We start from the raw sequence: 22,586 nt of genomic DNA, 5'->3' as shown, positions 1-22,586 counted from the left end.
GTTCATGTCAGGAGTACGAGTGTACATTTTTTGGTCTTGATTTGGCCTGGTTTTTGCAGACTGTGTGCTGGAGAAAGCTGCCCAGACTTTGCTGGGTGACATTTCTGAAGGCAGCTGCTTGGTGGTGCCCCAGCCACCTGCAACTGCCACCTCCAAGACAAGAACTGCAGCATGTTCTTTCGGCTGTAAGTTGTGCTTTTGTCCTGACCTTAAGCTGAAAAACAACAGCTACATCTGAATGAATGTTAAATACCCTTGGGGATATTTCTGGCATCTGGGCCAAACAATTACTGCACTAATCTAAATTATACAAACTTTTACTATTCCTCAAGGTCAGGCTGCAAAGATTTTCATATCTGGACAATGTGTTCTAAATACAGGGGATTAGAGAAAGAAAAGCATCACACAAACAAGCCTAATATCAGAAATGAGCAGATGATAATTTAAGCAACACAGTGACACATAAAAAATGGTGTTAAAAATGCAACACCACTGAAGCTGCAGTGTCATGCATTCAGGAATTAGATGTCAGAATTAAGTCACCAGTATAAACTTTTCACCCCTATTTTGTGCATGCATTATGATACAATCTTTAATTATCTATTCACATTCCATTTTTCCACAGGATCTCTGTCTCACTTGCTGCCCTGGATGAATGGTGTTCACTTAATGAGAAGCTGTTCAATATTTTGGTTTACCTTTTCTGTGCAGCCTGTGGCCTCAGGCCTTACTTACTGCACATGATTAGAACCTTGATATGAAGATGAAATCGTTCATTTCCTTGTGGACTTTTTTGTGACACTCATCGCTGTATTTCCTAGGGGCTTCTTAAGCATTAATATATTTATCTTCACAATAGCCTTCACAACAGGAGTAGTATTGTCCATTATTGTCCACATTTTATACTGAGGCACAAAAATATTCCAGCCAAAGGGCCCCTAATTTGAGATGTCTGAGGACATTATTATGAAAATTCATATTATTACCCATCTTTTATCTGAGCAGTTACCTAATTGAGGGAGGAGGGTCTAGCATATTATTTCATTAGTAATAGACAGAGCCACATATTTACTTGATGTAATCTTATATGTTATTATATTGACAGCCCTATTTCTCTTGTAGCGTTCAAATGATTTTAAAAGCAGTTTCTTTGCTTGCTTGGAATGGTGCCTATAACTGTCATATATCTAGCTCCATAAAAAGTCTGGTTACTTTTTTATGCTGATTTTAAAGGAGTACAGTGCAGTCCTATCTGGATAGTGCCATGCACTACAAGACTCTTGCTCTCCCCATGGATATTTTGTCAACTCTTCCTCTTCTCCCCAGTGGTGATATATTAAGGCCCAGCTCTCATTGGTTTCAATACCAGCCATGAGCACTTGCCACTTGAACAAATCTAAGCATAGGTGGGATGGGGAGGGAACACCACCGGAAAAAAAAAAAAAAAAAAATTGACTTCTGTAACAGGAGGCAAATGTTTTCACATCTGCTGCTGTCTCTTGCATTTACATCCCTCTTCCCACACACCTTCCAGCTTGTGCAGCAGATGCAGCATGCAGGAGAACTACAGGGGTCTCTGTCGCTATATATTTCCACCTCACAATCATAAGTTAGATACTCTTTAATGAAGAAAGGTTATGTCTTCTGGAACAGACTGTGTGTAATCCAGTAACTAAGAAAGGACTGTACCATGCCTACTCACAAGGTACAGATAACCTTAGCCTGACATCTCATTGTTCTTGAGTCTTTACCATTGAAATCTTCAGGCAGATGCCTTAATGCAGGACCTTCTGTGTGCATAAATCTGATTTTTTTTACAAAAAGATAGCAATTTCAAAATAAAAAGCCTGCCATATGAATCCAATGTGTCTTATCAGGGTACTGGAACTGTTACCTCCCCTGCAGGGATGTTTGCCATGTGAGCAACTGCTAACAGCAGTGTGTGGTTCTTCTTTCAGTGAGACACTTCATAAGAAAGAGGAGAAACATACTTTGCCTCTGGATTTCACATCTGCTTGTTAACGACAGAGTGGTGATAATTAGAGTCATGGTGACCAGTCCAAACTCCAGAGCCAATGAGGCACTGACATTTTCTGATCATATCCCCAAGTGAGTTTTCCTTCCTGTCACTTCAAAATCCTCTATGTCTCCTTTTTTGTCCCCATCCTGGGTCCTCCTCATGTCTGGTTCTGTGACATACTTATATCCAATTCCAGCTTTCAGTCTCCATGTCTTTCATTTCTAGGCTCCGCATTTAGTGAATCCTACTCATCTACCCTGCAGCTGCTGTTGAAACCAAAATCACTCCTTGTCCCCCTTCCCTCTCTCCCTAATTTGGTCCCTTTTTCCTTAGCCAGCCAGTCCCAGCCTCCTGCTCTCATCCCTACCCTCTTGCCCTGATTTAAGCCTCTCCCCTCTTCCCACTCCTTTTGTGTAGTCTATTCCAATTTCCCTATCAAACCTGTGTCTCTGTGGTCATTTCCTTTCACAGCATGGCCCAGGCTGTGTGGCTGCACATGGATATACCAATCCTTCTGCTCAGCTTCTTCGAGAGGGCTGGTGGGGAGGGAGGAGGACAGGGTTTATGATAGAATCATAAAATAATTTAGGTAGAATAAGACCCTTAAGATCAAGTCATTAACCTAACACAGCCAAGCCCACCACTAAAGCTTGTGTAGTGCCTAATGTGTAACTCTGAACTTTCTTGTGGCCTGTTAGCTGCTGGTCTCTCATGCTGGTTAGACATAACAAACCTCTCTAGGTTTCCACGTCAAGGACACCAGGCCCCAAAATGTGTAAACTAAAAGCCTCTGAAGGGGGGCAAACTTGGGGTAATTACATCATGAACTGAGGTTATAACTGGACAATTAACCCTTATATGTAAATGAACCAAACTTTTAAAAGTGTGAAGAACTCGTGACCCAGGGGCCATCTTGGGTGTAGCCTTTTGACTCCCCAGGGTGTGCCTTTGAAGGCCCTTCAAAGAAATACCTACCTTTATTCCCTTATTCTTGTCTAGTCTCTGTTTTTAGGTCGCCATCTCAGGCATCACAGGGATGGGGACTTAACTACTTCCCTGGGCAACCTGTTCCACTGCATATAATACAAAGTTGTGCTCTAGCTATGTACAACCAGAAAAAGGTTTAAATATCTTTACTTTGATTCCACCTACTGCTGTGTTGTGCTATGTGCAGAATTCTAAAAAACAGACCAAAAAATTAAAATTAATTTAAAAAAATAGTCCCTGCTAGGCTCAGTCTCAGATCCAGAGCCAAGTGCCCTTCTGCCTCCATCTTCCCTTAGGTCCAGATGCCTAGCTCAAGCTGTACTTGACTAGCTCCAGCTGCACACAGAGTACTTGGGATTGGTAATTAGAAGAAAGCTGGCTCTCTGTCTCTTGGCTGCTGTGCAGGGCCAGCTCAGTCCCTGTTTGAGAGCAGCTCAGAGTCCTGCCAGCAGCAGCTGCAAAAAAAGGGGTTGGAGGATGCTCTGTCTCTCTTGCGAGACTGGCAGTTTCACTAGGGCCTGATGAGGTCTAGGGGCTGGGGGACACTTAGGCATGCTGAGTGATGCACACTTTGGGAAGATGCCTGTTTCTGAGCCTAAGGACTGAGTTTTCTCACTCTGTCGCTCTTTGGGGGAGGGTCTGGAAGGAAGAACAGCCTCTGCTCCCTTGACCTGCTGAATTTCAGATCAGCAGAGGTGAGACTTTTCCCAGCTCTACAGGACTGTGCTCCAGCATCCTGGCTCCATTTTTAGCCTTCACTGAGACAGGGGCCCCAGCTTGACACAACTGTGTTGATTTGCTGACAAAATGCCTAGTTCATATTGGTGATGCTCAGAGTCCAATCAGAGTTGTTATGTAGCCACTTCCATGCAATCTTTCTCAACCTAATCTTTGCATTCATTTTTTTAGCCATAACAATCTCACTTTTCCTCTACACAGTGCTTGTAGGTATAATTAACTTTGAACTGTCAAAAGATCTGGAAATTGAAGTTTTTATTCCCCATACAGAGCTGGTAAACAAATTTCTACAGTGTGTCCCAATGCAAATATACACAATTCTGATGTTTCTTCTGCAAAGAGTGCTTCAGTGAGTACTGCTCACTGGGACAGTGAGAGGCAATCTGTCAGGACAGTATTATCCAGCAAATGCATTCTATCTACTATGTCAATTAATGGTTGTCTTTGTTTATAAGATACACATTGCTCCTGGAAATTCAGAAAAATTGTGAGAATCTTAAAAACCAATAGCTAAACTACAAGTTCTATTGGGGATAGAATAACTGTGTCTGTATAGCCACACACAGAACCACACAGGCTGGATGGGCCTTCAGGTTGTATAAGAAAAATAAATTAAATTTTTACTGTGTTTTGTGGCTAAATCATAGAGTTCTATAACATTAAAGTCAGAATGAGAACATGCACTTAGTTTTCCTTGGTGATTTAGCTCCAAAAGGTAACAAATTCTGGTAGAAATCATTGTGCAGAATCATACTCATAAAAAAATAAATGCAGACATCAGTTATATGATTGGTAATTGCCCTTATACCATGAAAATCAGTGAACACTTTCTGTGTTTTTCCAGGGAAGTAGAATGTTGTTGTCATTAGTCCCAATTAAGTAGCAAGCCCCTAATAACTCTCTTTTCTGTCAAAGAGTGTGTTTCATGGGGCTTTACTCTCTTTATTAGCATAAGGGTTTCCATGTATCTGGTAGGAGTTCACAGGAAACAATTAAGTATTTAGAGTTACGTATGAGACAATGTAGACTGGAATAGTATGTTTATCAGAAGGAAGTAGTAGTGCTTGCTTCTTAAATGGTTGCTACAAGAGTTAAATGAGACATATTTTCCTTGTATTTTGACTCAGCATTTAAAGCAAAAAGTTTGTCAGCTAACTGCAGGAAAACTCAGAAGAGAATTGGGAATGAGAGGGAGAAAATTCATGAATATTTTAGGAAGGAGCATTTAATTACTAATACTGTTTCCTTAAGTTCTTATTCTGAGTTTCTAACAGAAGGCATGGTCATTCTAAGTGATTGTTAAGGAGTACTCAATATTTTGATCAATCTTTATATTGGTCAAGAATACAAGAAGACAGGGAAATGTTAAAATTAATTTTTTTTTCCTTGATCATCCTGTATCCCCCTATGCTATATTCCTCAGGAGCTTCTAATCTTCTATGGCTCACTTGAGCAAAAACTTAAAAAAAATTATTTTCTGGTCAATGGTTTTTGTAGCCTAGATCAGGGAAGTCTGTCTTTTGTGAATGAGATTTGAAGTAGAAAGACAATGAGCTGGAGCTTTCAGCTCTTTTCAGCATCTGCAGGATCTAGTGTGTCTCCACTATAGTACATGAGAAATGTTATTTTATTACCAACTCAGCTTTTGAAATTTTGCTTGCAGAATCTAATGAAATTTCATTTTGGGCAGATCACACTATTTGGCCAACCTCTGCTGTCAGGCATGCTGATGCAGACAAATAGCCCAGTAGTCTTTAATTTCTAAATAGGACATTCCTGTAATAATAACCTATCATGGGGTTCTAAATTGTTTCCCTGCATTATAACTCTCCAACTCTGATTATAGATTCTTTGAAATTGCAATAATACTTGTTATGATCTGGTTTGCTCATATTTCTTTCATACTTGCATATCTTGAAACCATGCTTTGTACATGCAAACTAGATAAACCTCAGTAAAAATGTACTGTGTCTGGGGAGACATCATCAAAGCATGGTCTGTGTTTTCTTTTAAAAATATGGCAGCAAGTCTATTGTTCTCTGGGCTCTAAGTGCATCTGCATAATTAACAGCTGAAGTACCCAGCCATGTCAACACACAGTAGGTAGCACTGCTACAGACCAGGACATCTCTGAAGATGTTTTGTAGTGCATTTCTCATATACCTAAACTGCTACATTTAAGTGTGCAATTTTTATCTATTCATTATTTTGGTGAATGTAGATTGCCCAGGACCTTCTGATGAATAATTATATGTTTGAATGAGCACAGCAACTTCAACAGCAGACATTTGTTCTTTAGACATGTTAGGAGAATTATAATTGATGCCTTTTTTATCGCTGAATGAAAGAAAGATAAAAGTGCTGCTATAGACTGAAAGTTGAAATAAATTATGTAAAATACATAATTCGCATAATGACTGTCCCTTTATAAATGTTCGCATTAAGTAACCATATCATTTGGGATAATTCCTCCTTGAGGAATGCTGTGAAAGAAAGCTCATTCATTATCTTGACTTGGTGAATTGCTCTAAAGCAGCTCCTCTGATGAGAAAATTGATTTAGCATTTCTTTAAACTATTGAAAATAATGCTTGATTTCTATACTTTCCTGTTCAGAAAGTTTCAGTAACTGTGTCCATTATATGGCTTTGACTAGTTAAACTGAAACTCCTCCAGAAAACACAAATATCTACCTCTTATCTGCATGCATATACACAAGCAGAACCTTGCTTTAAAACCCCACCTGGCCTGTTAATCAGACTGACAGAGTAATCACTCAGCTCCTGTAATGTAGCTCCCCTGATTCATTGATGGCAGTAATTAAAAGTTTTGGAGTTACACTTCTAAGTTTGGAAGCCACGCACTTATCTCCAGGCAAGATACTGTGTCTGCTTACTGCCCTTGTAAAAGTGTCTCTGGGAACAGGCAACATATCATTTCCCAAAATTTTTGTCAGGAAAGTTCCTAAAATTAAAAATATGTACTTCTGAATTAAGTCTGTCGCTTGTAGATGTTACAGAGGAAGTTGTGGGAGAAAAGACAGTAAAGGGAAAAGCACTTAAGTGCTATTGTTCGTGGCAAAGGTTAGAGAGATACAAGGTTATGTGGGTAGGAGAAAGAAAGCAAAATTTCTGAAGCAACAGATGGTGTAAAAGATCATCTTCCCTTCCAAAAAGAGTGGCTCATGGGGCACTTATGATTTTCCTCAAAGAAAATTCTCTCTGAATGGAAATTAGCAAGTAGTCTTCCAAAAGTAGCATCAGCAGCAAGGGGCAAAAGGAATTTCTTGAAGATCAAAAGTAAAGACTAAATAGAAGGGTTGCAGGAGGACATCCTTCAGAAGCATCTGTTAGTTTGGATAACCTTCTGCCAAGAGCTGTATATATGGTTTCTTATCTAGACTGAATTTCCAAATCTTTTGAGCTTGTCCACCCTGTCTCACCCTGTCTCATCTGTCTTTTTTTTTTTTTTTTTAATTTAAATTCAGTCTTACCTTATGGTCAACATAGTTGCTATATTTAGATTCAAATGTCACTAGGAGAACACTTTAATTCATTGCATACTACCAGGCTTTGATTTTTGTCTTTGAGATTCAAAAAGACACCTTAATAACATTTTCTCTGCTCCCAAGGATTTTGATGGGAACAGTTGAAATTCAGACCAAACAGTTGTGTTTGCCAAGACCAGGGTGAGTTTGTGCAATTAGAACTTGGTTCACTGTGTTTTTGACAAGCTCTCCCAGGAGGTTTCTAAACACTGAAAACCTTTTAGGATGAAGTTCGTGTTTTCTGCATGTGCTTGGCAAAGGCAAGCTCTATTGCTCCAGTATAAAGAGCTGAAATTGCATTTTGCCTCTCTCAGGCTCAGGAAGTGAGGTTTTGCATTGGGTATCAGAGAGGCTGTAGAAAAGAGTTATCTTCCCTAATTTTTATTCACATTGAAGACTATACTTTTGGGTTATGATATTGTTCATTCTCTAAGGGATGTAATTTATGTATGTATAACATACAGAGAGTACTAGCATCACTTCCTCAAGGGATAAGAAAATGAATGGATTTTTAGAGAGGGGAGAGCAGATAGGAAAGAGGAGAGCTTAAGCAAATAATTCTGCAACTATTAAGTGACATACAGTCTCTCTAATAAGAGGATATTTCATCTCAGTGAACTGCAGTGAGTGACTAATGTAATGCTGTGCACTCTATGGAAGATACAGTATAGTAATCCCAGCAGCAAACTAGTTTTGTGTTGCTCTTATTTTTACAAAAATAGTAGAACTAGTAGACCTGTACTTACATAGGGAGACTTACTGTTTTCTCATTTTTCTCAGCTCCTGGAACAGATGTGCCTAATGGCCACACCACAGCTTTTGAGGATAAAACTGGAGGTGGAGGGGTAGCGTGGAGGTGGGGTTCAGGAATGGGATAAGTTGCCTTCAGGAAATGAAGTTCTGTTTGCAGACAGTATGCTGCTGGTGGTGGTCCTATTAGAAGGCTAAAACTCAGGACACAGAAAATTATTTGAACTTCAACTTAAAAAACCAAGAGGGAGCTGGGAAGACCAAGTATATTCCATATTACTCTTGTCCCCAAAACAAAAAGTTAAGTACAGATGTCCATGTTTTGTAAAGTCAGCTTTTCTTCCTACAACATTTGCACACAGTTTCCTTTATCTTTCTTTGTATATTAAAACTGATATATTAATTAGCACAAGTTATGAAGAGGAGAATAATTTTGGAAAGAGTTATTACATTGTTTTTAAGGAAAAGGGAATTTGCATTGACTTATTTGCAAACCCCACATTTAAATTCATGAGACATTTCTCTCTGTTCCATATGCATTCAGTGTTTTTACTTTCAGTCATATTCCTAGGCTCTATTGTTTTTCAATATTAGTCAAATGTAGCATGTAATGCTGTTTTGTTCTTCAATGGAAATGTAATATTATTGTTTCACTACCTTAATCACAGCAAGCTGAACCCTGCACAAGCTATTTGGTTTAGTTATACCTAAAGCAAAACAAGTTGGATGAAAGTTTCAAACTGAGACCATTGGTTGAAATCTGCCACTTCAGATCATACTAAATACCCAAGGGTGAGTTTATAGTTCTTTTTGGAACCAGACCCAAATTTTGGGGCCTCAGAACAGGTGATGGTAAAACTCTTTAGAGCACATATAATCTGAAGGAATTTTGTCCACAGCAGAGTGGCTCCTCAGTCATCCGTTTCTAATGTTGATGCAGCTGATTTACTTTCCACCTACAGTGAACAACATACAGTAATTCCCTTGCTCCAGATGCTCTTTATTTCTATAACACCATTTTTATTGTGTTGCAGAGCTTACAGTGAGGAAATACCTGCTCAGGTATTTTACAGCAAATGTTTCTTCTCAGGTTTAGGCAATACTAAAAAACACCATAAAAATTTGAATATCAGGCAACAAGGAAATTCATGTATGTGGATATTTGGAAAGAGAAGGAACAATATACATTTTAATACAGCTGAAGTTACCTGGAGACAGTTGTCTTAATGCAAAATGACTTTGGAACTCTAAATAGAGCTTGCTGTTCTCAAATAGGTACAAATGGTATTAGCAGTGTTTACAAATCCTAAAATGCTCCAGATACCATTTTACTCTTCAGCTGCAATGTGGGTGTATTTCTCACAATGCACTGGTATGTGTTTCATTGCATGTACTTCTGTAATGTTCTGATACTGTTGAAGATGATTATACAGCAATATATTTTAAATTTATTATTATTCTCCACATCATAGTCAGATATTTGGTTTTCTAGGGTACCAGAAAGATTGACTTTTCCATCATGATTTCCCTTGACAGCAGGCTGTAATCTCAGGATATCTGTAAATATAAGTATTGTGTATTATTAGTGAATGTTCATTTCTCCTATTCACCACAGAAATTGCTTTCATAAAGTGTGTCGCTGAGGTAGTTAGAAAAACCATTACAACTCACTGTTGGTTTTGGGAAGTTTCAAGTAGAGAGCAAGACACAGTTGGTGTTGTCTTTTAGAGATACACAATATTGTAACATTACCACTTTATTTATCAGCTTAACAGACTCAAGAATTAACTGGAAAAGTTTTCACTGGTGTTTCTAATCCAGATGAATTATCTGTTCATCTCAGACATGATTAAGACACTAAAAAAAGAGTAAAATCTTACAAAAATTGGAGAAACTTAGAGAAAATCAAAGAACATTTACTTTTGAGTATCTTTTTTTAATCAGCATTTTCAGCAGTTGTGAATAGCTATTCAACAGGTGAGCGTGATTTACAATGAAGAGGAACCTCAGCATGTCATCTTAGATGTATGAAATCTCACATTTACCTGGTGGAAAAACTGGTGGACTTGCTCCTAGGACATCCTGGGATTAAGTGCACAGAGGCTGTGCTTTATGGTGCCTGCCACTCCTTAGGAATGGATAAAGTGGTTTCACCTTGCTCCTGTTGGACACTAATAAGTACTTAAAACTTAGAGGGTAGCTGTAGGACAGAACAGTCCTTGCCCTCAAGACGAAATGGTGACCACTGCTGTTCCTGGTCACTACATATTTCAAGATTTGAGACCTTCTAGTGTCCGTCCTTCCTTGTGCACAGGCTTGTTTTTAAATGCAATTTATTCCTAATGTAAGAAAATGAATGGATAGCCATTAACTCTTCACATGACTAGCAATATTTGTCCTATCAAGGAACTAGGAATGATCAATAAGGACTAGAGCAGTGTTGTGCTAGATGATGCTCAAAGACAACCAAAATACAACTCCAGTCCTAGAGAATTTCATTGCTAAAGAAAATCCAAGAGTTATAACTGGTTAGACAGGCGGGAACAAGCAATAGCAACTTTATTGGTCAGGATGACAGGTAATCCAGGATACCTAATGCATGACATCCTAATGTTTTGTCATAGCAAAAGAGAATTATAGAGAAGAGTGAGACAGGATAAAGCTCTGCAGCTGATAGAGAACTGCTCAGGGGAAAAAATAATCTCTAAATAGGGAAAAAAATATGGCCTAAACTTACAGACTGATTGAAGGAGCAGCTGCCATATAGACAGTCTGTACATAGGGCATTGAAAAATCTAAAACAATTTGAATGAAAGGAAGTGGCCTGTAATTTATTGTATGAAAGAGAAGATGTCATGGTCAAAAAAATAGACTAGGAGAATGGTCTTTGCAGCAGCATTTCTGTATCAGTGGAGAACAACTGAACCCATGAAGGCCAGAGGAAAAGTGTCAACATAACTGAAGAGCAAATGATGAGAGCCTTGATAACCATTTTATCTGTGAGGTTTGGTAGGAATTTTCATATCTGTGACATGTTATGCCAAACAGATCTGCTATATCAAGGCACTACACGGTTCTGGGGAGTGAATTGATGATGATACCCAAGCCATAGTCACAGGGGGGAGAGAGGGAGGTGCCATCTCATGGAATCAGGCATAGATATGGGACTTTCAGTGAAATGCAAGCATTTCTTATTTTAGGTGGACTGAAATACTAAGGTTACTTTGAGCTTCTTGTGGAAAGGCTAAATACCAATTCAGACAGTTCAGTAACAAGGGGTACTGTTTTGAGGATGTGCATACACTGCTTTGTCTGTGCTCAAAATGCATTAATGTGTAGATTCAAAGTGCAGAGTGCAAAGGGCTTGTTTGGGTCCTATGTGGCCTGGGAATTGTTGCCTTTAAATAAGTAGAAATGGATAATGGACTGAAGGATTCTGTAATGATTTTTTAATGGAAGAGGTCATTCAAGGCCAAGCATGCATTGCTGCTTTAAGTCTCATAAAGGGACTTATTGCTGTCTCATTATCATTTTCTCAAATAAGAGAGAAAAAGAGAAAGACTTGTAGTGGTCTTTCTAGAGAAAGGCCAGGAGCCTGAAGAAGCTAAGTGAAGACTGAGGAGGGAAGAGCACGAAGATGATGGAGAACAACAGTAGGGTTGTATGTTCATGCCTTACATTGCCATATAGTGTAGGGATAGCCTTTCTATACCTGTGTCTGGTCCTGGAAGTTGTCTTCAGTCTTCTGTCTCAGCAGCTTGGATCTCAACCAAAGCAGTTATTCCACCACTACAGTGATTTTTCCATATTTTGAATTCTCTAAATCAAGACTAAGTGATAAAAGGTGAAGCAGTGTCTTCAGTAAGGGACTTGGTGCCACAGTTCCTGATGGGGTTTTGTTATCATTATTGTCAGTAACAATCCAGACAGGTGAAGCAAAAACAGATGACCAGATCAAATAAAATTTTCTGGACTTGAAAGCTATGAATCGATTAGCACTGATAGTACTAACATGAAGGAGGAGATCTTCTGAAGAATAACATGTCATCTTTCACTGTGGGAGCTAAGTAGCCCCACTGAAGCCATTCAAGTATACAGGTGGTAACGCTAAGAGTAGATGTAAGTTTTTGTTTTACAAGGGCTAAAACCAGCAATGCCTATCAAACTTTCTTCCTCTATTTGTCAAAGAACAGAAGCTGAGCAGTAAGTTTGATCTCACAGGCATGAAAGTGGGTTCTAGTCATGGCTGCTGACTTCCTTTCTTACTTATGTTTGAATGAAGTATTATAAATATGTTTGAATTTTAGCAGCTCACAGCTGCAGAGATCTCAGCTGTAGAGATCACTGCAAGTTGCAGCACTGCAATGAAATTAGAAAAAACCACAGAGGAATCCCAGCTGTTCATTTCTTAATTCAAACACTTGCAAAAATACAAAAGCATTGCCTCTCCTGAGATTTCTCCTAGATATCTGTCTGTCATGTTCCAAGATGCAAAGATACCTGAAAACACTCTTCACCTCAAAAAGTTTTTAATAAATAAATAAATAAAAATTGCTACAGGCAGTTTCTGTAACACATATACACATTCATATATGCATTTTCTCAGTTCCTGCCCTGTTTTCATTTATTATTTTGAGACATTTAAAGTGCAAATGTGTTCATAGCATTAAATATAGTATACGTCATCACTACTTACAGCAGAAATATTCAGTGTGAATTATTCCTCTTTCCCTATTATATCTGAACAGTATTTATATTATTCTTAGTGTTATTTCATATTTGGTGTGTATAAACACACCAAGAGCTATATTCAAACAGGAGGAGAGATAAAACCATGGCATATTTGTTCACCATTAATTGCTAGTGTTTTCTATTTGTGGTTCCACCTTCTCTGTGGCAGTTTCCCCTGGGTGGAAAGAGGCTTGTGGCTGAGGGATGCAGGGTTGCGTGTGCATGAAGCATGGGGTGTGGTTTGCTGAAGGCTAGCATCCCCCTCCCAGACAGCTAATGATCCTGACTTAATCCTGCTGGCACCTGCTCCTCATCCTCTGGGCTCTGGAGACATGGCTCAGAACCTGCAACAAAAAACACCAAGGAGCAATCCTGCATCCAGCCAGGGCACTGGGCATTGCCAATACGCCCCTGAACAGCTGTGTGTCCTGGCCTGAGGTCAGGGCAGGGCTGCCCAGGATATGCCTTCTCTTTTCCTCAGATGATGGCAGAAAAGGGCCAGATCATATCAGAAAGTCTGGCTTTGATGCTTGGTTGCCATTGCTAAAAATGTCTTTACTTGAAGAGGTACCAAACTGGTGCTGCCAGCTGCACCGTAGGGTCTTAAACTAACACCTGGCATTGCAGCAGAGAGTATGTGCATTTGTTTGATCTGGGTAGCTAGAACCAAAGGGAAGATAATCAAAATACCATGGTCTTCTCAGGTTTTTTCTGTGATTCTGCATTTAATGAGGTGGCTGATGGAAATCAGAGGTGCTGTCTGCCTGTTGAAGCACCAGGATGAGCCCCTCAGTGATCTTAAATTCTTCCTCTGGCTGCCCTTTCCTCAATGACTGGAGTGAAATGAGGCAATAACCTTATTTAATTTGCACATGCCACAAAACTTTCTGCTGGGGTTAGAGACCTCTGTGCAGCTGGTTTAAGCCTGCTGGTTCTGGGTTGGCTTCGTGTGCACACACTGAGTAGATGTATGCCACAGTCCCATTCCCCCCAGGTTGGAAACCACTGAAGTGGATGAATATTAGAAATCTGATGCTGATGGATTTAAAGGAGAAAAAATCTGTTCATGCAGTATGAAAGGTACATGTATGAGCTAACAGTATGGTTGTATGGCTTTATTTTTCAAATTCTGCAATGCATTCCAAATTTGGTATTTTGGGCCCTGTTCCTAATGAGATCCCAGAAATGGCACAGTACAGGCACTTCAGCAATAAGGACTAAAGCTGATAAAGTGAACTTTGCATAATTATAAGCTGAGAACTTTAAGAATATTGCACATGGCACTCATGTCCCAGTGGTGAGCACAGACTGATATCAGAGGCCACAGAGAGAAAATATCATGCAGGGAAACATGATGCAGGCCTGACCTATGTTCCAGAGTGGGAAGTGGGATTTATGGGCTTGTACATTTGCACTGTGAGTGTAGCTGTAAAGTGAGATGGAATATACCTACAAGGCATCTTGAATGTCTTAGGAAAATGGTTTTCTGGATATTGCTAAAATTAAGTTGTCTTTTCCCTGTCAGTAAGGAAAAAAATTAAAATAACAGAGTCAAAATATTTTGGACAATATTTTCTTAGAATCTAGACAGTAAAATGGCCACTTTGTTGGGTTTGTATTTGACAGCCTGATATTGGCATTAGTCTGAAAAGGTAATAATAATCGCCTTTTCTTCGGCACAGTAATAATACTACAGCTATGTTTCTGCAGGTGATAATGTCTTTCTGTGACACTACTCACACTTACCAAAGCTGTGAGTCAAATGAAGCTCCAAAGACTGTTTAATCCCTAACTTAAAGCTTCATTTTCCTAACTGCTGCAGCTGTGGTGACTTCCATGGAAGTCAGTAGGTTTAACTTATTATTTTAGTTTCCTTTTCTTAAAATTGCTTTAAAATACATTTTATTATTTGTTGGGGGTGGGTTTTTTTATTATTTTATTTCTGTAATATCATGGGACTGTTCTTAAAGAACAGACTGTATAAACATTCTGATAAAGGTGTTACATTCAAAATGTTATTTATGGGTGAGGAAGGACCCTTATCTATAAAGCCAAGATTTTATTTTTAGTGTTAAATTTAAACAGTATAATCCAAAAATCATTATCAGTTGAGACCTAATCATTACAGAAAAGAATACTTTTGTGCAGAAAGATGTTTCAGTAGTAGTAGTAGTAGTAATAATAATAATAATAATAATAATAATAATAATGTCTAAATTCTTATACACACACTTCTTAGTTTCTATTGCTTTTCCTGATGTTTCAGCCACCCTCCCTCTGTTCCTGCGGGTCCTGAAACGGGCAATTTCACTCTGTGGGGTTCAGTGGGAGCATTATGGCATGTCATTGGCATCTGGAGTCCTTTGCTGGGAAGGATATGATGTTCATCAGGATGATTTATTTTTATTTATGCTAGGAGCTGCTTGGGGCTATCTTTATGTTTGATAACACACGTTTAGACCTTGCCGTTTCCTCCTTGATCTGAAGCTTCATGTTACAGATAAGGTTTTATAGATAGTGCCTTGTGTTAGATACTTCTTTGCTCTCCTTGTTACCACTAAAAGTAGTTTTGCCCAACCCAGATCTGCATTTCTTTAGCTGAAAACCAGTGAGTTGTTTACAGCTGTGAGCTCTCCAGCACCAGCCTGTGCCCATCTCTCTAGTTATGGCCACGCCATATTACAGTGCTTCGGGGTAGTAAAGGTCATGATACAATTCAGGCGTGCTTCATACACTATGGGGCATATATGTAGAAAATGTTATTATCAGGTAATACTCATCCAGATGAGAAAAAAGCCTTTTTAATAAAATACTCAGATGCAAAGACACAGTCCAGTACAAAATTCTGCATGGTGGAATTTTATCTGTAGATCAGCAAAAGGCACGGTAGGAGCCTTGGGGCAAGGCAGGAGCAGGAGGCCAGATTTATAGACCCATGTTTACTTATAACTAATGCAGAGTTCACGGTTCTCCATTCATTTATTTTCAGGAATATGTAATGTATTTCTTCATATTTATTCCTGGGTGAGAGTATGTATGTGTTAACCAGAGACACCAGTCCAGAGATGTATATTAGAAACTGTGAACTGAAAGTGTGCATGCATAAAATTTTTATGTCTGGGTATTTTTTGAATGCCTACCACCTGCAAGGGGACGTCTACAGATGCAGGCTAAGGGACTGTGCAGCTGGGCAGGTATACCAGGAGTGCATGTGTTGCATTAGTGATAAGGTTAAAAGAGAGCATCCTTATTTCTCTTATCTTCTTCTACATTTGTAAATTGGCACTTTCTGCATTGCTGTAAACATTAAGAACCAGGCAAAAAGTGTCAGATTTTCTCCTGGCTTGCGTTCCTGTTAATCCATTTAACTCAGTATCACAAATAGTTAGCACAAATCAGCTGTTCGTGATTTGGCTGTGCTATTCCCAGATCATAAAACTCTTCAATTTCTCTTCCATTGTAGAAAATGTTGGAGAGCTTAGCAAGTCTTGGAAGTTAAGTTATACGTAGTGATTAATCTTTCAGAGGTCATATAATCACAGAATATCCTCAGCTGAAAAGGACCCAGAAGCCCTACTGCTGGCTCTGCACAGGACAGCTCCAAGAATCATACCATGTGCCTGACAGCATTGTCCAAACACTTCTTCAACTCTGTCAGGCTGGTGCTGTGACCACTTCCCTGGAGAGCCTGTGCCAGTGCCCAACCACCCTCTGGGTGAGAAACCTTTTGACGTATACAACATAATTCTCCCCTGACACAGCTTCAGGCTGTGACCCTCCGGTCCTGTCACTGGGCACCACAGAGCAGAATATCAGTCTGGCCCTCCTCTTCCCCTCATGAGGAATTTGCAGAGTGTCATGAGGTCTCCCCTCAGTCTTTTCTCCAGGCTGAACAGACCAAATGACCACAGTCCCTCCTCACATGGCTTCCCCTCAAGGCCCTTCAACATCTGGGTTGCCCTCCTTTGGACACTCTCTAATAGCTTTATATCCTTCTTATACTGTGGCTCCCAAAACTGCCCCCAGCACTCGAGGTGAGGCTGCCCCAGTGCAGAGCAGAGCGGGACCATCCCCTCCCTTGCCCGGCTGGTGATGCTGTGCCTGATGCACCCCAGGACAAGCCTGGCCCTCCTGGCTGCCAGGGCACTGCTGACTCAAATTCAACTTCCCATCAACCAGGACCCCCAGGTCCCTTTCTACAGCGTTGCTTTCCAGCATCTCATTCCCCAGTCTGTACATCCAGGGTTGCCCTATCCCAGGTACAGAATCTGGCACCTGTGTTTGTTCAACTTCATACAGTTGGTCATTGCCCAGCCCTCTGATTTGCCAAGGTCTCTCTGCAGCACCTCTCTGCCTTTGAGGGAGTCAACAGTTCCTCCTAATTTGGTAGATGATTCTTAGCTTTGAATATTTATTTTTTTACATTAAAAAAAAAAAAAAAATGGAAGCTTACCATTCCTTACAAAACTGAAAATTAAATCATGGAATTGGTTCTCATGGGGAGATGTCTGTGCTGGAATGGTTTTCATGTGAAGGAATCACAGGTCACTCACAGAGTTCTTCGCATTTCGGATTCCTTTATTTTATTTTCAGTAATTCAGGTGCTTGTTGCACTAGCTTATTGGCTACAAATCCAGGTGTGCATGGGAACAGGGGCAGTGTGTTTGTAACAGGAGATCACCAACAGTCTGCAGTGCACAGAGTAATGACACTGGCAGTAATCATACTGATTCTAGCACTATTGCTAGGCTTTCAGTTTGGGGTCTAATGAGCCATGCTATCATACCCATTTTCAAGTGACTGAAGGTGGGTGCAGATAACCAAGTGAAAAATTCCTTTAAATGCAGCTCTTCCCCAGCTGAGTTACCACACACTACCAAAATATGCATATTGCTAGGTAAGAGCTTCCACATTTCCAACATTACCTTGTCAGCTGAAATATGGCAGTGGAGAAAACTGTGTTTGGGTTGATTCAGGCAGATAATGCTGAAGGGCCTGCACTTGCAGTGATTGTTTATTTAAATGTTTGAAGGCAAAATACAGAAAATACCCTGCAAGTTGAACAAGTAGAATACAAATATATGTAATGTTTGAAAGGCTCAGGCCTTCTTTGCCAATTTTGTACCTGTAAAATGTTTGCCAAATTACAAGTTACTAAAATTGTAAGTAGCATAGCAAGGTTTTTATATAGGTATTCGTAGTATTTTCAGGTTTTAAATAGATATTCTTATCCATAGACTGTTTTGTACTATCAGCTGATAAGGTGGGTTCAGTATTGTCATTCTGAAGTGGACTTTTAAAAACATAATTACCTGGAGCTGAGGTAAAAATTATATTGTAATATCTAATATAAATAAGGCATTCTATTTCAAGTGGGTCAGTCAAACTTAAAGTAAGAAAATCCAATAATGAGAGGTTTAAATATAGAATATTTCTCCTTTATTAATTTAAGCCATTTTAAAGGCAAAAATATACCATGAAAGCTTACTTTTATGTTATGCTCTTATTTTTCTTTTTTAACAGGACTGGGAGTTTCCACATTTTATGGGTGATGTTGAAGTGAATCTTCCAGGCTTGCCCTCAGCACACATGCAATTTAAAGTACCTTATTTCCAAAAGATACTGAAAGAGGAATATCACATACATATAACAGGTATGTAATCTTACAGATTGTGACACAGTCACAGAGTGAACTGCTTCTGTGTAATAAATGTATGCTACCACAGTCTTAAACATGTATTTTGTGTGTGTGTGCCCCAGACTTTTTTTTTATCTCTTTATCTGTCCATATCCATATTCTCCATATATAAACATCTCAAGGAAATGAGGAACCCATATCTTACAAATCAGAGAGGCCTGCTGTTTTTCATGGATTTCAGCAACTTCTTGTGACAATAAGTAATACACAATGTAGCTTCAGACATCTTTCATCTAAAATTACTCTCCCAGGGAAATTAGCAGCTTATTTCATCTTCAAATCTCTTATGCTTTCAGATGCTTTTGCCATGATTTATGCTAATATCTTTTCATAACTTCGGTCATTCTCATCTGGCAAAGGCCACTCATAACCATACTTTCATCAGTCATCTAACGAGAAGCAGACAGTTAAATAACCTCAAATAAAATAGTATTGCAGTTATTCAAATGGATGATACATACAGATAAAAAGTACCTGATCCTTGCATATTGTGAGTCAGTATTTTAATAACGGTAGGGAATGAAAAAGAGAAAAAGGTTAAATAGGGATAAATATTTTGGTTTTACCTTCAAGCTATACAAAAGGAGTATAGCTCCTCTCTCTACATTGAGAATGGATGGATAATAATAGATAACAGAAGAATGCAGGTGTGAATTGGCAGGGGTCTTTAACTGCTAATATAAAAAGTCACAGCACATGACGCCACACAGAAATAAGATAGATGAGGGTAACCAAGGACACAGCCATATGAAACTCCTGCAGACCAGGGACAAAAGGAGTGTTCAGAGATGATACAAAGATAAGGCCAAGAGCTAGCAGGTGAGTCACAAGCTCAGCAAACAGCAGAAGCCAAGGGAAGAAAATGTGTCAAGGAAAGAATTACACCAGCACTGAGTTGAGGTAGACTGAATGAGGCCTCAGAAAAGGTATTTTCAGCAGAGAATGCAGAAATGAGATTAAAAAACAGAAAAGAAGATAAAATTAGTTCAGAAGTTACCTGTTGGCTATTGACTGAAAGAAGGCAAATGGGCCAGCAGGAATTACAGAGGGAGGGATAGAAAGTTTTTCAAGATCGGATGTAGGTGCCCTGCTGGAATGCTGACAGAGATCAGCCAGCCAGCAAGGAGAAAGAAGAGCAGGTACACATTGGAGGGAGACCATCGAGCCATTAGTGGTTTATGGAACAGGATAAAGCAAATGATGGCCTAGTCAGTGACTAGAAGCTGTAGGGTGAAAGGAGATATGATGTGTACATGATGAACACATTTTTCACTCCCAAATGAGCAAAAAGAGGAAGGAGAAGAGGAAAAAAAATGTTTAAGCATCAAATATTTTATGTGAATTATAGGTATGGAATTCAGGGATAGCAAAATAGGTTTTTTTTCTTTTTTCTCAAGACTAGGGAATGAATTTGGAGGGGCTCAGTACCACAGAGTTCCCAGATGCTGTACTGTTATTCCATTGTATAGGGAAAAGTAGTGGAATGGATGCACAGAGGAGCAGAAAAAATGACTGAGGCATGGCAGGTTGGGTTGTGTCACCAGATACAGAAACTTGGCATATAATTAATGGGTGATAGAAGAGGAATTGAAGAGCAAAAGACATTTTTGTATTGTAATAGAGACAGGGACATTGATGATAATCAGGGATAATCAGAGAATGAACAAGAGCAAAGAACATAAATTAGTGATCAGAAATGCAACCGCTAGCAGTGCTGCTGTTTGAAAACAAGACAACCAAATAAAACCAATATTTATGCATTGTAGTCTTCTGCAGAGAGGACTGGAATCCTTCCTGATTTTCTAGTGAGAAGGCATTCTTTTAATGAGGATGAGATAATGAATGAAGGCTGAGGAAAATTTTTCCCTGCTCAGCATTAACAAGATCCACTTATTAGATTCGCTAGACAAATCAATCCATTTGATTGCACATCACGTATCCTGTCTACTGAGTGCCTGTCTTATCTCAGTGCTACACCACCCTTTAGGAGATCTAATAAACAGCCATAACACATGGCACAAGAACCTCCCTTTGGGTAGGTTTTGCTTGAACCATCTGTTCTTGCCATCAGTTCTTGTCTTAGGTTAAGGCATCATCTTGGATAAGTTTCAAGCTCTAGTTACTGTTTGGATGTGCAGATACTTGAATATTCTACTCAAATCAAGGTGCTAATAAAAGAAAAAGCTGGTGATATATATATTTATATAAAATTATATATTTTATAGATCTATATAATGATGAATATAATCCAATCTAAAATGAGGGTAGAGAATGAATGCAACTGCAGCAGGTGACATGGGGGTAGGACAATGACAACGGCAGGGAGCTCACTCTATTTAAGCCCTGTTTAATACATGGAATCAAGAAGTTAAATTTAACCATAGGACTTCTTTTAAGAAACAAACAGGAAAAGATCACTGAGGCCTGAAAAACATTTATTTTAGTACTAGCTATATAGCTAAATCTAGGCTGTAAATCTATGACCTGTGCTCTAATTTTTAGAAACTGGAAACCATATTCTCCCAAGTAGCAAGGAGAAAGAAAGCATGGCTGAAATAACATTTGCCATCTTTTTCCTGTCAAATTTTATTCTTTATTAGTTCTTACACAGTCTTAGTCACTGTTGATTGATCTAAATAAAAGCAGCCCTATCCAATAGTGTTTTTTCAAATAAGTAATGGTCCCACAAAGAAGCAGCTCTAAGGAAAGTGACACTCAGAGGAGTAAAGGACTTCAAGCCACCATTCTGTTGGTCTGTCCTTAATGGCTTTGTGAAAGTTCTGTACAGATGAAGAATTTTAGTTGCATGCTCTGTGTTGCCAGCTCTCCTGATTTTATCACAAGTCTTAAGACAGTTGCTCTTTTTCCTTTTTCTTTCTCTTTCTCGTTCTTTCTCTTTTTCTTTTTCTTTTTCTTTTTCTTTTTCTTTTTCTTTTTCTTTTTCTTTTTCTTTTTCTTTTTCTTTTTCTTTTTCTTTTTCTTTTTCTTTTTTCTTTTTCTTTCTTTCTTTTTCTTTTTCTTTTTCTTTTTCTTTTTCTTTTTCTTTTTCTTTTTCTTTTTCTTTTTCTTTTTCTTTTTCTTTTTCTTTTTCTTTTTCTTTTTCTTTTTCTTTTTCTTTTTCTTTTGTTTTTTTCTTTTTCCTTTTCTTTTTTCTTTTTTTACTGTTTTGTCTTAAACACTTATCTCCTGAATTCAGTGACTAAATGCGAATTTCAGATTTCATGATATAAAGATCATGATTGCAGAGAAAAAAAATTGAAGTTTGCTTCTGCATAATTCAATGTCCAAAAAGGCAGATAAATACAATACTACTAACTATACTATTTTAACCCATACTACTTTAGACTCATAACATGCTTTCTTAGGCCTGACTTGTGATTTCTGAATGTTGTAAGTTGGAGGTAATATTGAATTAACATCTGACTCTAGCTGATATGATTCAGTGTAATTTTAAATTTACTATGAAAAGCTTATCTTATTTTTACTGGTAACTGAGTACCTCATTTTACTCACATTTCATTGCATCTAGGAACTCCTTGCAAGCATCTACTGAGTATTAAATATTTTCATCCTGTTTTGATAGCCACTTTTTTTTATGAACATCAAAAATAACTTCAATTCATGCATCTGCTTAGCTCATCTAGATTTCCCTTGACAGATGGTTCATTGCAAAGTATGTGTTTTCCCTTTTAGGCTGATGTTTATGAAAATACATAGTCTATCCTAGTTTCTATAATACCCAGGGAAATTTGTAAAACTTAAAAGTAAATTTTGTTACTTCAGATTCTTTCATGGTTAAAAGGCACTGTGGGGGCCTGCCTCGTACCCTTTAATAGCAGCACTGGAAATCCAAGGGCATCTGCTCTCAAAAATTCAGATAATGTTCAAACAGAAAATGTTAAGGTTTAGTTATGAAAAGAAATGGGAAATTTCTCTGGCTGTTTATAACATGTTTCTGAGGGCTGATCTAGCCCAAGTGCCCTTCCCCCCAAAGGGGAAATCATCACCTTCATAGCTGGGGTGTTCCCAGCATGGCTGGCTCATGGAGTTAAACCAGCAGTGTGTCTAGATTCAGCCCAAGCATTGCCTACACAGAGCAGCCTGAGGGAGTCCGTA

The 22,586-nt window shown here is 38.8% G+C and overlaps 1 protein-coding gene across 8 annotated transcripts in view; it reads left to right on the top strand.

Moving 5' to 3' along the window:
• Positions 1 to 22,586, top strand: part of TMEM117 (transmembrane protein 117) — a 203,175-nt gene that overhangs the window by 165,602 nt on the left and 14,987 nt on the right. For 7 of the 8 annotated variants that reach the window (XM_082279636.1, XM_082279637.1, XM_082279632.1 and 4 more), the window contains one exon: positions 18,296 to 18,425. In XM_082279636.1, coding sequence (XP_082135762.1) covers positions 18,296 to 18,425 — 130 coding nt within the window. Of the gene's footprint in view, positions 1 to 1,958; positions 2,110 to 18,295; positions 18,426 to 22,586 lie in introns of those variants that run through there. The other variant, XR_014226323.1, reaches the window with a different exon arrangement.

Source organism: Coloeus monedula (assembly GCF_965178545.1).
Source record: "Coloeus monedula genome assembly, chromosome: 4".
Taxonomy (NCBI): Eukaryota; Metazoa; Chordata; class Aves; order Passeriformes; family Corvidae; genus Coloeus; species Coloeus monedula.
This window is presented reverse-complemented; position numbering and strand designations above follow the sequence as displayed.